Below are 16,772 nucleotides of genomic sequence, written 5' to 3'. Positions count from 1 at the left end.
AAGGGAGCCATCACCGCGAGCCTGCCCCTCTCTCTGCTGCCATCTCAGTGGGATCATCCCCGGTTCTTGTTTACAGATGAGTCAGGGCTTGGCTGTCCTCAATATTATACAAAGGTCAGATATAAGTTTGTGCTGTTATTTGTAATGTTTTCAAAAAATTCAGTTCAATGGTGATCCACCTACAGCTGGCCATTCTAGAGACAAAAAAATACGCAGAATTTAGGATTGCTCCACGTAATTGCTTTGTCTGTGATTTCACATCAGAAAGAGTTGCATCAGTGTGATATCTCTGAGTGAATTCAAAGAATGGCTTGTCTAAACATGAGGACCAGGCTCAAGAACAGGATGATGAATGATTGTCTCCTCTTCTCCATCCTTTGGGGAGAACCTCTCCACATTAGCTCCGCTGGTTGGAGTATGGTGCTAATAACACCAGGGTTGTATGATCCCTGTATGGGCCATTCACTGAAGACTTGTACTTGATGATTCTTATCATCAAGATCCCTTCCAACTAAGAATATTCTGGGAAATGACACGTAAAATAAAACTTCAGAGACTATTGATATAATTTCTGTGTCTGTGTTGCCTGTACAAGTCCATCAATGCTCTTTTTCCTGTAGTCATTTAACACAAGTATAAAGGATCTACAAAGAATTTTCAGCTTATGAAAGATCCGGTCATGGGCAGCTCCCTGCCAGGATTTGCAGACCCATTATCACATCTGCAAAATGATGATGGGTTCAGGGAACAAATCTGGTCATTTAAATAGCCACCAAACTTAAGGTCAAAACAAAAGTCCAGGACATGAATTATTTCATTCCTGTAATGACTCATGCATTTGGAGTGTTGCACCAAATGAAATCATGAACCAGATTAAAAATCCTGTCAGAAATGGTTAGACAAAGCATTATTCACTAATATTACAGGCACACAATTGGTGTGCACCAGATTTAGCCTTGTCCATGCTCCAAAGCAATGCACAGTCTGTCTGTGAGCTGTCCCTGCAGCACAGCAGCAGCTCAGCCCTGCAGTGGCGCCCAGGCTGACAGTCCCAGATTTGTATGTCTGGGGTGGACAGCCACAATAAAGGAAAAGGAAAAAGAACCCCACAAATCTGAAGCTGGGAGTTTATCCTGTAGAGATGGAAAGCACTAATCTCCTGGGAGTACTGTAAAATGTAATTGTTCTACAAGGATGGCTAGAAGACCTTGAGTCTAGAGATTGTGAAGCTATTTAATTGGAGCTGCAGCAAGTTAGATTTCTAGTAAAATGTTCAGCTGTTATGAATCATTAATTTGCCTTTTTGTTGTAGAACAAAAAAATACATAAATATGATCTAGCCAGAAATCATCCTAAGTCAGAATTTCTTGTAACCTGAGAGAGTCATTGTTTTATTTAAGCCCTCAGAGTCTCATCCTTCCCACCACAGCAATCAACAATGATACTCAGGATCTGCTTCCTTCTGGAACTGAGCTCATCCCATGCCATTCCCTGCACCCAGGCATCAGTGAGAAAAGCACTATTTCACACAAAGGGTTAGGTTAGGCAGTTCTCCAGTTCTGTGAGCTGGTTTTTCCCCCTCAATAAATTGATTTATCTGGGTTTTGGGGGTTCCTGTTTCAGCAGTGCAAACCACCAGCTCTCTGCCTCAGCAGAGCCCTCCTTGTCTTTTGGCACAGCTACTCCACTTGGAGAGGAGATCATTTAGAGACCCTATCTAAACAAAGCAGCCTATCAGAATATATTTTTGATAATTATACTAATAAATACAGCCTCAAGAAGACTTTTCACAGTACTTCAAAAATATTATAAACCAATTCCCTGGGAACACATAAAACACTGAAGTGCTTTCACACATTTTCAGTTTAACCTTAAATAAAAAAAATGAAAATAAATAATGTAATTACCTGTCTCAGCAGTAATTCACAGGTGCAGAGACAACGGGACACTTACCATTAAGCAAATAGGTAGAAGGAACATGCTTTATCATAAATAAAGGTGTTTCAAGCAAAGGAAAGCAGATCAATAAAAACTAATTCCTGTCACTTCCAATCTAAGCTAAAAATCAATGAAACTTAAGAACAGAAAAGACAGTTAGCTAAAAAATCTTAGCACAGAAGAGCTGATTTTAGCAAAGAATTCTTCAAATGCTTCAAAACTTCCTGGCATTTTGCCCTTTTTCTTCTTTCCCCTGAGTGTTCATGTTGAAGGTTAATATACTTTTTATATTTCCTCTCTGTTCTACCATAGGCAGATTGTTTTGAGAGCCACAAAGAAGAAAAGCTGTTTATTCACAGAACCACCAGAGCACACTAGCTGCAGCAGGAGCATCCCAAATATCCTGCTAATGGATCTCACCAGAGTGTAAAAGAGGCACAAAGGAAAACACTGTCCACACTGCACTGGGCCTCAGCTGACTGGGAAAAGGGCTCATCCCTACTTAAGGAACATTCAGAGCAGGCATTTCCTACAAAAAAGCTTCCCAAAAAAAAAGCACATCTAAGTGTTAGGCTGTTTGAGAAGGTGGACACAGTGATGACCATTTTTTAAGGAAACAGCGAACTCACCAAACTGTGAGGAGCATCATTCATTATACATTCCAACAAGAAACTTGAGAAAATATTACCACCTTCCCCCAAAGAGTATCTTTATACAAATTCCTACATTGCCCTGCTAGGTGTGCTGTGTGCCATTTGTCAGTCTGTGGAGACTGGAACCTGTCATTTGATATTGATGAAACTGGCTTTACAGAACATCAGGTGAATGAATACAAATGCAAGTTTGCCTAAGTTGCCCTTTTATCCATAGTCCCAAAATTAAATTTCCAGCAAATCCTTTTAGAGTGGAGCAGCATTCATGTTCTGTAAAATGTGTCTCTCAGAATTCAATAGAAAAGCTTCCCTTTATAAATCCTATTTATGACTTCTTCCCTTTTTTTTCTTTTCTTTTTTTCCCCTTAATTACAGCAGAGGGGGATTAGTCAGTGTAAGTCTCCAGGGAGCTATATACAAAGCCATCTCTGAAATTAAACTAAAGGGAAAATGGCAGAAGACACTGAAGGCACAGAGCTCTGCTAACAGACAGGAGTGGCTAATCTGGAAAAGCCAGGCAAATTTTCTGAATAAGAAAAGGCAAAATTCCAGGAACCTTAACTCTACACCTTTATCTTCTTTAGCCATTCTCTTCTAAAAGACAAATATCTCATTTCCATTTAATTACTTACATTAAGATCTAATAATGTCATCATTTGATGAAGAATGCAAATTTAAGTCAGAGGTTATCTTAGAGAGATTGACATAAGTAAGAGCCATTTTCCTTCAGTTCTGTTAATTTATTTAATATGGTTTTACACATGCATGCATAGCATCCCTGAAGTATTGTATTTTTTCAGTGGCACAGAAAATTTTCAGGCTAGCTACTATTTCCCTTTCTTTGCCTCTAGAATTAAATACATCTTGGATGAGTTTGAGAATCTGGAGGAAAAACAGGGGTGCTTTGTTTAGACGTGACTTTTCCTGAAGCTGTGTATTCCCTAAAGGAATTTAAAGAAATAATTTACTTAAGGAAATGGTTTTGGTAGGCTATGGCTAAATTATACAAATGCTTAGTCTAATTTCACAGTCTTTGTATTTTGATCTACTAAAGAAAAGAGCTTTTCCAGTGCAATGGCATGCAGCTCAAAAACAAATGGATTTGATATAAGAGAAGCTTTTATAAAAAAAAAATCCATCAGAATAAGTGACATTTTGTTTCAGAAAGTATCTGGAAAGATGCTTTTTCATCTTCTTTAAAAATGTCTTGTTTCAGAAATTAGCATTCTGAATTAGAAAAGAATAAATGGGATTTAAACACAGGATATTAACAAAATTCAATAATTTGATCCATCTGAGCAGATTTTACGATCTTGCTAATGCTCCAGCTTGGAACACATTTCAGATTATGGATTTTCCCATGGGAAAAAAAGAAAAAGCTAGTTTATTTTCTGGGCAAATTCAAAATCTTGATAAAACTGACTTTTAATTAATGCTGGGCAGATCCAGCACAGAGGCTCTCAGGGCTCTGTGGGCACCAGCCCTTTCACAGCCCTACCTGGGCTCCCCAGCCCTGCAGCCACCCAGCTCCTGAGGGACTGAAATGAGATTACCACAAATGACAAATAGCCAAAAAGTTGGTTTACAGCATCAGGATTGTATTATAATATAAAATCCTACTCACAGAGTCCTGATCTTTGGCATGTGGTTGAAGCTGGTAACAGGAATGCGGGTGATGTTGTTGTTGTTGAGGGTACTGTTAGGAGAGAAAAAAAAAAAAAAGAGAGAAAAAAAATAGGTTGGTCAATAATTTGCATCTCTTCACCAACACACCATTTACAGAAACAACCTGTTAAAATTCTTGGCAAGCAGCAAGGCACACTCCCTGATAGCTGTGACAATTTGTGACATACCATGAAAGACACTGCTCAGGGAAATCAACCAACAGCAGGATCAGGATGGCTGCAGGTCACTGTTTGCCATGTCTAGGTATTGAGGGATACAGAAAATGAGATTTTATCAACCACTAGAACAGATCCAGACCTGTCTGTCCAGCTGCCACTTTGAAAACCTGGTGCAGCCTGTGTGTGGCATTCACATTCTCTGAAAAAATCCTGGGAAGCTGGGAAGCCTCAGAGAAAAGGAAAACAATTCTTATCTCATTTGCTTCTCCTGTGTTGTGCTCATGTGGAATGTGCTTGGAGATTGTTTACCCATAAGTGATTGTTCCATTGGATTCTGCTGTGAGTTGTTTTCACTCTTTGGCCAATCAGGGCCAAGCTGTGTTGGGACTCTGTAAAGAGTCACAAGTTTTCATTATTATCTTTTTAGCCTTCTGTAAGTATCCTTTCTGTATTCTTTAGTATAGTCAGTATAGTATTTTTTAATATAATATAGTGCCTTAAAGTAATAAATTTGCCTTCTGAGAACATGGAGTCAGATTCATCATCCCTGCCTTCATTGGGGCATTTCCCAGCAACTACAATGTGAGTGGGGGGACATCACACTTGGGCACAGCATTTAAGGGCAGTTTGAAGGATTTGGAAATACTGTGACCAAAAGAGAGCTGTTGGCTCTGCCAGGCTTGTTAGCACAGCCTGCTGCCATGGGCAGACAGCCCCCATTGCTCCTCAGAAACACAAGGATGGATGAGCTCCCAATCCTCCCCTTCCTCAGGGAAAAATAGATGGGGAGTGGAGCAGCCAGTAATAAAGCATGTCCTGACCCAGGCACAGAAGGATTGCTGCTGCTCTGTCAAAGCTGAGCCTAAAGAGAAAATCTGGGCTGCTGGAGGGACCCCCTTAGAGCTTCTCAGGAAGAATGAACTGAGATTACCATCAGCTGAGTGTGCTGCTCCCATTTGTGTAGCTCCTAATTATATCAATGACTCTCCAGCAAATTAGAAGCTATAAAGTTTATCAAGATAGCACAGGAAATGGAAAGCACTTCAACAGGGCATAATTGCCATGCTGCAAGAGCACCAGATCTGCAAATACAGTTTGTCATGAGAATGGACAGGGCTGGTGTCACTCAGTGTCCCAGCGTGGCCAGTCCTGCCCCTGCCTGTTTGAAACATGCAGCAGGGCAGGAAGCAGCCTCTACTTTCTACACAGGGCACAGAACTCCACAGGGCCACTCTGGCAGCAGACAGTGCTTTTGTGTGCTTATGTATGTGCTGAAGAATACCTCAATACATGCCTGCTGAAGCAGGAACAGCACCTCATCCTTCCCTGAACTACTCAGCTATTCCAATGCCATCTATTTGTGTAGGACATTTAATCAAAAGCTCTAGAAAAGTCTTCCAGGAGTTAACTCTCTTTCTTGGTCATCTGCCAATTCAAAAACCATTTTTACAATTCTGCCTAGAAATCCCTTGGCAGAGCCATCATCTAAAACATCAGCAGATTACAGCTGATTAGATTTTACCCTATTAAGGCTGGGTTTTGGGTACACAGGAAGACACACACACACACACACACATTGGCAAGGCCAGGAGGTTGCAGGGTACCCTGGCCCTGCACAGGCACTCTCAGGAGCAGGGTGGGAGCAGCTCTGACACTGGCAGCTTGTTTTGCTGCTGCTGCTGTGCTGCATGCTGGCAGGACAGCACCTAAGCAGCCTCCAGAGCTGCTATTCCAGCAGAGTGCTGCACCAGATGGATGCACTGGCAATCTGGAGCCAGCTTGGGGGCTGACATTGCCATGACAGCAATCTGCACCAACAGAGCAAAGTTACCCTTCCTTTCCAAATCTGTGAGCAGTTATGTCAGTAAAAGCAGAGTTTTGGAAATCTGAGGTCCGCTGCCAGAGATCTGTATCAGTCAAGTCACACACGTTCACACACCAGGCTGATAAGAGCTGTCTTAGCACATGATAACTTAGAGTATCACATGTAGCATTCATTCCAGATCCTCTGGAAAATTCAGATATTAAAAATTGGACAAGGAACACACAGCCAAGTATTGGGTGTACAAACCACTGGGTTTGTGGATTCAGGTTCTCAATGCCCAAGGACTCAAAGGCAGCCTACTAAAAATGTAAAGGGCCAGATGAAGAGGGAAACACTGTCAGCTCCAGCAGGAGAGCTGGGAGTCAGCACTGGAGCTGCCAGCCCCTGTGCCAGCTGTGCCTGCAGGGCTCTGCTGTGCTGTGGCACCCTGAGCAGCAGGGGTAGGGCTGCAAGCCCTGCCTCAGTCCCTGCTGAGGTCACAGGGACAACTCACACCCCACTGGGGCAAAATGAACCCCTCTGTCACACAATGCTAGTGCTCCATTACCTTATTTACCCAGTGATGGAACCAAAGTCTTTTGTGGTCAATGAGCCAAAAACAAGCCTGAACAACAATTTCAGAAAGGGAACAAACCCACTGAGAGTGCATGAATAAACACATCAACACACCCACCCTTCAGAATCTGTGTTTGCTCTTTACATGTTGGGACGTTCAAACAGGGCTCAGAAATGGAATTTATAATTGCATCACCATTTTTTTTCTCTGTAAACATAAAAATATAGTTCTGAGACAACCCTGTGCTTTTGCTGCTTGTTACTTTAAAATGAGTAATGCAGTGGGATGGAAGATTTTAGGTATGCAGTGATAAATAAAAGCCACATGTCAAGTCAGCTCACAAAGATTAAATCACAGAGGTAGCTGATGCCTGAATCAGTCTCATATGGCACTACAGGAGTCAATGGGGGCCATAGGAATTCAAGAGAGATTTTTCTGTTGATTTCTAAAGGATGTGGATTGGATTCAGGCAGAGCAGGCTGTGACAGTGAGCTTCCTTCTGCACAGAGAGCACATCCCTGTCCCTCAGTGCAATCCATCTGCATGCAGAAAGGTCACCTGTTATGACTTGATGATTCAAAAATATTTTACGGGTTCTTAAAATATTTATATTCAACAGACTAAGCATTATTCCAATCACACAGCATTTCTGCTCACAAGACACCAAATGAGAGTGGCTCAGGTTTTGCAAGGGTTTCAAATACTTGCTTATTTTCAAATAAGCAAAGGTTCCCCATAGTTCATTGACAAATATACAACCCTCCTTCTAAGAATCCTAAAGCAGCACTGAATTAATATTCTCTTTACACACAAATTTCAGAGATAACTCTAGCAGACAGCTACTGCACAGATAACTTAGTAGAATACTATTTCATTGATATTTAAATGTTAACCATAATGAAGGCAATAAAACATCTATGATAACAGCAATTATTTCAGAAGAGAGGAGGCCAAACACTGCAAAGGGCACTAATTGCCAGTGAACTGCCTGCACCAGAGCCCAGCTGGAGCTGCAGGGATTGAACCCTCTCAGCTCCCAGGCAGTGGAACCTTGGCATGGCAACGTGTTCAGGTAGAGATGTACTCTAGAGCCATCATGCAAGGCTTTCCATCAAGCACATCATTCCCAGAAATGATTTTTTAAGACATGTGCCCTGGCAAGGGTGAACACACAATACAAGCAGGGATTTAACCCTGCTGCTGTGGCTGCACAGCTCTCAGCTCCCAGGCAGTGGGAACGTGTTCAGGTACAGATGTGCTCTAGAGACATCCTGCAAGGCTTTCTATCAAGCACATTCCTTTCCAGAAATGATTTTTTAAGAGATGTGCCCTGGCAGGGGTGAACACACAACACAAGCAGCATTTTTAGTATATGAAGGGAAAAAATAAATGATGCTCCAGTTGTTTGCTGGATGTTTCAAGGTCCCAGCCTCAGATTGATCCACCCAAAATTCAAATCCATAGAAAGAGATTTGTAAATACCAGGAAGCTGTGAGAAATAGGAATTCCAGAATCTTCTGACTCCTCCAGCACCATAAGGGGACACATATCCTGCTGAGTGGTCCTCAGCCCCTTAAACCTTCCACCTCTTCCAGACCCCAGCACGTCCCTTGACAAAGCACTGTCCTCTCATTGAGAAGTCCTCTCCCTGTAAACTATTCACACCCAAAGTGCTGACTCAGGAAACTGGGGTTACAGACAATGTTATTTATGCCAGCCAACTTCCCACCTTGGGCTGTGATCCTTGTCACATCCTGCAGGGTAAGCAGAAGCAGACTGCAGCAGCCCTAAGGATCCTCCAAGGACTACTTGGGAGATGCAGGAGGTGAGCTCAGCACTCTCTGAGGTGGCCCAGCCTCCAGCCCTGAGAGCTGTCAGAGCCCCACTGACTCCAATTTACAGCCCCAGAGGAGCTGCTCTCCCAGCCCAGTGCTCTGCCACTCACCCAGACTGGCTACAGGCGCTCGTGGAGCTGCCTCCCTCCCTCTGAAATAGAAAGCTGATTTATAGCCCCCACTAATCAGAATTTTCCTAAAGGAAAGAGTGCTCAGTCTGCAATCCTGTCACGATTTGAAAACAATTACTTATCTCCTTCCTCAAACTTCTGGTGCAATTTTAATTCCATGCAGTTGCATTTTTGTTCTCTTCTGGCTTGCTCCAAATTCATGAACACCACTGCAGTTCCCTGACACAGTCTCAATGTAAATACATTAAAATCACTAGCCTGCAGAAATGACTGTGTTGTCTGTGGTTTTTTCAATAATATTTATGCATTATCCTTTACACCTTTCTCCACCCTGCACAGGACTGATTAGAGTCAGAAAAAAACAATACTCCTAGTTCTAGAAGAAATCACACAACTTTTATGGCAGAAGCCTTGAGAAAAAAGGAAACTACTTAAATTTTCAACCCTGCTAATAGTACAAATATTTTATTTTAAATACTCAGAAACTCTAAGCACCCTTTCAGGTCCCTTGGATGAATTCAGAGAGCAGAAATCCCAGGCTGTCAGGTCAATATTCAATCTCATTTCTGTATATCACCGATCACACAGAGATTTTGCTTCCATTACTTAGAATTCAATTATTGTAATTAAGAGCATATAATAAACATCAGAATGCCTGTCAGCTTTTTCATCTGAAATCAGATACTTTCATGACAACATGTCCACATGCTCTAATCTGATTTAGTACCAAAAGGATCTCCTCTGACAGAAAAAGGTATACAACTGAACAGAAATATCTACTAAGATATTACTTACATAATATCTTAGTAAAGTAAATATCTTTTTACACTTAGTAAAAAGTGTCCTAATGTTTTCCAGTCACACTTAAGCAGGACAATGTATAGGAGGGTTTTTTTTTTTTGTTTAACACACAACACTGATGATAATACCACCTGCTATTGCCCAGATTAAAAAAAAATTCTGGTATCCTAGTTGATCATTGACAAAAGGAAAAAAAAAAACAACGCAGATTTCCATTTTTCTAAGTTCAAGGCATTTTCAGAATGTGCATCAGTCCAGTGCAATAGCCACAGTGATGCTTCCTTCTTGTTTCAACCTGAACTGATTCAAGTGAAGGGGCAGGGGAGAACCTGCTGGATGCTGAAGATGCCTTTTGCTACTTGCCAGTAACAGGGACTGGTTTCCTTCCCATTCCACATCTGCAGCTGATTAGCAAAACAGCTAATCAAACTGAGACATTTGAATTCAAACTCAATTCCAGTTGGGAAAACACTTTTCCCCAAGGCTTAATAAGCATCTCCCATGGTTACTAGAGAGTTTTGGTCCACACCAGCCTGCTTCTGTGTCACATTTGGCTGACCATGAAACACCACAGCTTTTGCAAAATTCTCAGTTAGAAAGAAATATTCAGACCCATTTACTGGCTCCTTGGGCAATTCCAGTGGTGTCTTAAAGGGGTTGGGTCCATCTTGTCCGTGAGACATCCCATAAATGAAGGAAGGGATCTGAAAGGGCACCATCTCATGTACTAGATTATTGCTGGGTTTGAGTGGATTTTATGTTTGAGCAGTGCAGACTTTTTACAGGTTTCTAACACAGGATCTGATATCAGGAATCCTACAAACTCCAGCCCTTCCTTGGCAGCACAGGCTTCCATGTGTCTGTGGGCTTCACTCTAAGTTAAACAACGATGTTCAGCTCCTTTTCCTAATCAAAACTCTCTCAACGGTTTGTGAAGAGGTGGTGCTGGGTTACTCCCTCTATATAAACCTGGATTTTGAAAGTGAGGCACTGAAAGGGAGCAGCAGAGGCAAGGGGAGCAGGCTGGTGGGGCTGAGCTGTGCCAGGCCCTGCAGCACTGGGAGCACTAACAACCAACATTTCCTTCTGTCTCCTCCAATTACCCCCCTGCTCTGTCACAGGGTGCTCCTGGCTGGGTGTGTAATCCCCCTGTTGTGTGTCCATAACACCATGTAATTGGGCCTAATGCAAGATTATTATCCATGTGCATGCAATGGAGAGCTACAAATGGTGTGTCTGCAGCTGGGAGTGCTCCCTGGAGTGAATTACTGTCATACTCCCAGATTACTGCCATGGCTCCCAGCTCCCATCCCCAGTGCAACTATACATCCACTAAATGAGACCAGGAAATCCATTCAGACTTAACCAAGGCATCTCCAAGCATAATTAAGCCTCTCGTGCTAATAGTTTTTTTGATAATGTTACATCTACTCAGAAGTGGGTGAAGTGAGGCAAAAAAAGAGGAAAAAAAAAAGAAAAGGCTGAACAGTTCTGCCTAAGTTGCCAATGGAGCTCAAATACAACACTACTCTGTCCCTGGCAGTGCCAGAAACATGATTTATCCAAGACCCCAAAGATTTGGGGGCTGTCTGTGTGTGTAGTGCTGGTAAATAAAAGTGAAGGAACCTTTTTTCCCAGTGCACACGTGGAGTGAAACAGTTGAGTCTGTGCAAGATTAGACATCACTATCAGTATTTATGCAGATAAAAGGAGGATCTCAGGGTCTGTCTGAAATGCAGAGATGAAACATCAATTTGGGAGCTGACCAGCAGCATAATTTAGCGCTAACAGTGCCATTACCTTAGACCTCTGTGTTAGCAGTTTCACATCACTTACTTTTAAAGCTCCATTCAGCTACACAAAATGTCACTGCAAAGGATGAAGACACCCTCTGTTCCTTGTATGCACACAGGCAGGGGGTAAGCAAAGCAGTAACAGGTTTACATTTCAGAAAGAGGGATTTTCATTAGATATAGGGAAAATGTTTCTTACAATAAGAACAGGAAAAATAGAGAAAAGAGCAGTTACAGAGTGTGCAGCCATTGGGAGGGAAGCCTGTAATAAAATAGTAAATGAATCCTTGTCAGGAATGGCATTGGATGGGCCTGGCCCAGGGAGGGACAGGGGATGACAACTTCTGACCCTCTCCAGCCTTGATATAAGACCCAATAAAACTAACAGCAACAATTCCAAAAAGTGAATCTAAATCTATATTTAGTAATAAACACAAGACTTGAGTTTCAAACACTGCCATAATTAATGTTTGTAATTAACTTTCAGATTGCAGGGCAAAAGGAGCTGTATTTCCAATAGTTGTACAGAGCTATTTTTCACACAGGTCAGGAGGAATTTGTATTGAATTCAATATTTACTGTTTCTCATGGCCTCTGATGAAAAAGCAAAGTGGCTTTAGCCCTCCATCCCTCAGCAGTGAGTGCAGCCACCCTCAGTTTTCAAGGTTTGCTTGTTAGGCAATGCCCAAAACTCAACTGCATCTCCTGCGAGCTGTGGTGAGCCCCGAGTGCCTCTTGTACTCAATTCCTTGATTTCACCACAGACTGTTTAAGTTAAAGCCCACATCTACCATGTGGGCAGATAATGAAAGCAACTGATGCTGCACTGATTAATCTGTTCCTCAGCACTGTTAGGAAACATAATGATCTCACAAGGGGCCTCATTCACTGCCACAGAGCAGCAGAGCTCTGAGCTGACACCTCAAATTAGCAGCACAAGCAATAACAGCTGGGGGTTTGTCTCAATATTTGTACCCAACTCTAAAATGAGTTGGCACCAGAAAAGTGCTATTTTTAAACACAACGTTAGCCCAGGCAAATAATGGACTAAATAGCCTCCAGGTGACACCAAGAAGCCACTGAAATAAAAATAACTGGTTGCCAATTTGTGGTTTCTGTTCTGGTATTAGGCTTTTGACAATGTGTTCGCAAATATTCTCATCACAGCAACGTGAGAGGCTCCAGCACTATTAACTTGGGAAGCTGGCATCAGAAATATGAACATCTCAGGGATACAGAGGGAAGAAAATCTTCATTTTAGAAATGTATGGAAAAAATAAATAAGCTTAGCACAGAATTATACACAAAACTGCCGACAGTGTTTACTGCTGCAATTGCCTGGTTCTTCCCATTCTGTGGCTAATTTTAATTTGCATATAACTGTCAGATTTTAGCTATTTAAGTTTATTATAAAGGCCAGATGTTTAAGGAAGATTTTTTTTTCCTCCTTGAAGGAGTGAGATTACTTTCAAAAACATCAGGCTTTAGGGAAATTGAGTTATTATAATAGATTCTACGTTTAACTTGCCTGTTTTGTCACCTGGCAAGAACCAGGATGCTCACAGTGATAACTTTAGGGTATATAAACTGAATTCCTGTAATTACTGCATTAATTCTCCCTGGAGTCTGGCTGTGCCTTGGCTGGATTCTCTGGGATGGGCAAGCCCAGGAGCTGAAGTCAAGAACAGGGGACAGGGAAAAAAAGAGAACTTGCAGTAAGAAAATGTTGGGCAAGTTACCCAGATAAAGAGATTGGGAGTCAGCGGAAATGGACAAAAGGCCAAAAAAAAACCAAGCATGAGCAAAATTAAGGATTTTGGTAACATATTGCCAAACCTTTCTGGTGTTACCTTTAGCCATGAATTTATAGATAAATTATAGATAATTATAGATCATTTATAGATATTTTTAGATATTCACATACATATAATTATGCCTGAATTTACTTACTTACACCAACACCTAAATAAATAAAATATTCCAGGACAAGATAAAGCAGAGAACAGGATAAGGTAAAATAAAACATAATAAAGTTTATACAGAGAAAGTGGGTACAAATTTAATTGTGTACTTTGTTAGATGTTAAATCAAGAATGTCATTCATGTGGTCTGACATGAAATGTCTTATTGCTTCTCCTAGAGGAAGTTGCTCTTTCTGTGCACTGAAAGACATTGCTATTTTCCCACACAATCAAATCACCTCTATCAGCTGTACAAAATACATATACCAGTTGCATCTCCCAATTCTTTCTAACATCTATGCCTAGTGAGAGTTGACAAAGCTTTTTAGAGAAGTTTCAATCAGCTTTTCAATCTCTTACATGGCACTTTAATTCTAGGCAGAAAATACAAATTCCATTCAGCCTGAATTAAAATATAAAAGCAGTGGTGCAAAGACAAGAGAATGCAGGCTGAAATTATTCTGCCACTGCTTTATTTTTGAATGAAGGATTCGCCAATGAGTTTTTCTTCTACAGTCAAAAACTGCAAATGAAACATTGGCTTTCCTTTTTATTTTTGAATCAAGAAATTTTCTCAGGTCTTTGCCCAAAGGATACACAATTTTCAGTACACTGTATTGGGAATGCCTGCTGTGGCTCTAAGTCCCAATTACACCCACAATTTTGATTTGGACTAAGAGAAATAAAAGTATTTATGTGAACACTGAGTAAATCTTTTGCATCATTAGGGTGGTTTTGATGTTTCTCTATGGTACCAAATTTCAGGGCTGACATTATTGCCTAAAACCACTGGGAACAACTCCAATTGTCATAATACCCAGACCAATGTCTGCTAAGTCAGAGCAAATCCCATTGCTGATTTCAGCAGGGAGTGAATCTAGTCCCTGAAATCCATTTATTTAGGCACAGATTTTTGCAGGAGCCACCAAAATCAAAAAATATAATTGCATTCCCTTTAAACTCCCCTAAATTTTGTTTTGTAGATTCATTTGAAAAGCTCTTGTTCAATGAATTAATACAATAATCTTACAGTACAATTATTTCACTTTAATATCAATTCATTGTTAAGTAGAGTTGGTTTTGGGGGTTTTTTGGGCTATAGAGATACCAAGCAGGGCTCTTGGTGTCCCCCAACTGCATGCATGTCAAGAACTGTGGTTTATGGATTCTGTGCTGCTCCTGACAAAAATCAATGGAAACAGGATTGGGTTCTCAATGCACACAGAGGTCTGAAAGCCTACCAGAGTGAATTTATGGAAAAGATGAAAAAGAATCAACAACGTGAAGTGAAATTATACAAACCTTATATTTGTTGCATCAGCTCCTCAGCAAAATAAAGCAGTTTCTTAGGTCCCTGTCTAAAGATTTCTTTCAGATTAGTCCTTTCTGAAGCTGAAACAGCTTTATAAACACAATCCAATTCAAACTAACACAGTTCAACTCCAAAATTTGAAAGGAGCAAGCAACTTTGATCATTTGTTCAGGCTGATGGATTTTAATGATGGAGATTTCCAAGGTAAAATGTTTCAGCATTCAGTCAGCCGAGTGTTACTATTTCCTTACAGGACTTCACCAAAAGACATTCTAAAGAAATTAATTAACATTGGATCAGAAAGGAACGGTATCATTCTTCAAAGCTGTGTTTTAATTTGTTCTGTCTTGAGTACACTGCAGGCTTATTGCTACAGCTTTATGGTAAAAAAAATTCTACAATATTCTCTATTCTTACAGCCTTCCCCTACAATGAACATCACTTCCATGCTCCTCCGACTAACACACACCAACAGAAAAGCCATTGTGAGCGGCAGGCAGAAACTAGTTGCCTTTTCTGAGGTAGGGAAAATGATAAAAATGCTGTTCTGCACCCACTGTGGGCGCTCTGTGGCCATGCTCAGTCTCCTTGGGATGGTGGCAGCCCATGAACACCTCAGTGCCGCAATGCGGCAGCGCCTGCAGGGCTGCAGGGCTCGTGCTGCCCTCTGGGAACAAAGAGGGACGAGCCACCAGCCCCACAGTGACACGGCACTGAGGCAGCTCAGCCAAACGTAAAAGGTTCTACCAACACTTTCTAAGAGGAGGCAATGGGAATCCACAGAGCAGGGACTGCCAGAATCCCTGGGTGCAATTTTCTCCCAACAGCAGAACCAGCGGGTCCTGCAAGCAAAATAATGCCCCTTATTGCTCTGGCCAGAGCCCACTCTGATCTCAGTGCCTCAGCTGCCCCTCAGCTCCCAAGGCCATTGGCATTCCCACTGGGAGGGAGCAGCAGGAAGAGATCTTCCATAGCTCCAGTGAGAGGACAATGGCCATGGTGCGGCAAAGAACCGCAAAGGCACTTCCTGGCTTTGGACAGCAGAGGAACGAAAACAAGAAAATCTTTTAAAGAGGGAACAATTCACCTTAACTGCTGAAATTGTCTCCCCAAGGTGCAAGAGACTGAGAAGGTATTTGTGGAATAGTTTTATATTCTAATGGTATGTCATGCACCTATCTGCAACTCATCCATGCTGGAAATTAAGGCTAAAATATAGGCTAGCATAAATCCACATGAATGAAATAGGGAATGTGTGATACACACATTTTGTGAATTTAAACTTGCATATATGGGCAGTTGTTAAGGAAAAGTTACACATTTTTCGAGGAAAGAAATGCTATGGAAGAACAAAGACTACATGTAGTTTCTAGACAAGGGCAATTACGTTTCTTGGTAAAGCTGGAAAGGCATCTGCTTTCCATCAGGATTTTATTTTAATAAGGCATTAGACAGTGCTTGTGTGTACCACACAAGAAAAAGGTCAATATGTTTAAAAATGCCTATCTTTCCAATTTTTACGTTTCTCCCAAACTCCACCTACCCATGAGAAGCAGCAATACCTGCTTCTCATATCCATGCAATACAGGTAAGAAACCATAAGAATCTGAATAGCAAATACTCACAGCGTTTCATTTGCCTCCAGTCCACAGAGAAAAAGCACAAAATAAAATATACACAGAAAAAATTCGACGCGCCCATGATCTGCTCAGGAATATTCTACAAGCGCAAGCTGTAGCTAAATAAAAGGAGTCTATTGTTCTCCATACACGACCATTTCTCTGCATGCACCCAAAATAAGATATACCTGCCATCGTGGAGGGTCTGTTTCGGCTGGAGCGGCTCACCTGGCCCCTAACGCCCTTCCAGCGGACGGGAAGACGGGATGTCTCACGGACGGGATGGACCCAACCCTTTTAAGACACCACTGGAATTGCCCAAGGAGCCAGTAGGAAGCGTGGGTGCTGCGGGGTGGGCTCCCCCTCCCCAGAGCCCGCCCAGCCCGCAGCCGCCTCCTGCACCAGCGGGGGCTCCTGGCGGCCTCCAAGGCGGCGTCGCAGCGGTGCTGCATTGCGGCAATCCATCCATCCATCCATCCACGTCCTGCAACGGGGGCCAAAACC

General features: G+C 41.9%; 1 protein-coding gene across 2 annotated transcripts in view; it reads right to left on the bottom strand.

Annotated features, from left to right (window-relative positions):
* Window positions 1–16,772, bottom strand: part of SLIT3 (slit guidance ligand 3) — a 487,770-nt gene that overhangs the window by 191,636 nt on the left and 279,362 nt on the right. For both annotated transcript variants that reach the window (XM_059483464.1, XM_059483463.1), the window contains one exon: window positions 4,216–4,287. In XM_059483464.1, the coding sequence (XP_059339447.1) occupies window positions 4,216–4,287 (72 nt within the window). The remainder of the gene's footprint in view (window positions 1–4,215; window positions 4,288–16,772) is intronic.

This window comes from Ammospiza nelsoni, chromosome 16 (genome assembly GCF_027579445.1).
Source record: "Ammospiza nelsoni isolate bAmmNel1 chromosome 16, bAmmNel1.pri, whole genome shotgun sequence".
NCBI classification, from domain to species: Eukaryota; Metazoa; Chordata; class Aves; order Passeriformes; family Passerellidae; genus Ammospiza; species Ammospiza nelsoni.
This window is presented reverse-complemented; position numbering and strand designations above follow the sequence as displayed.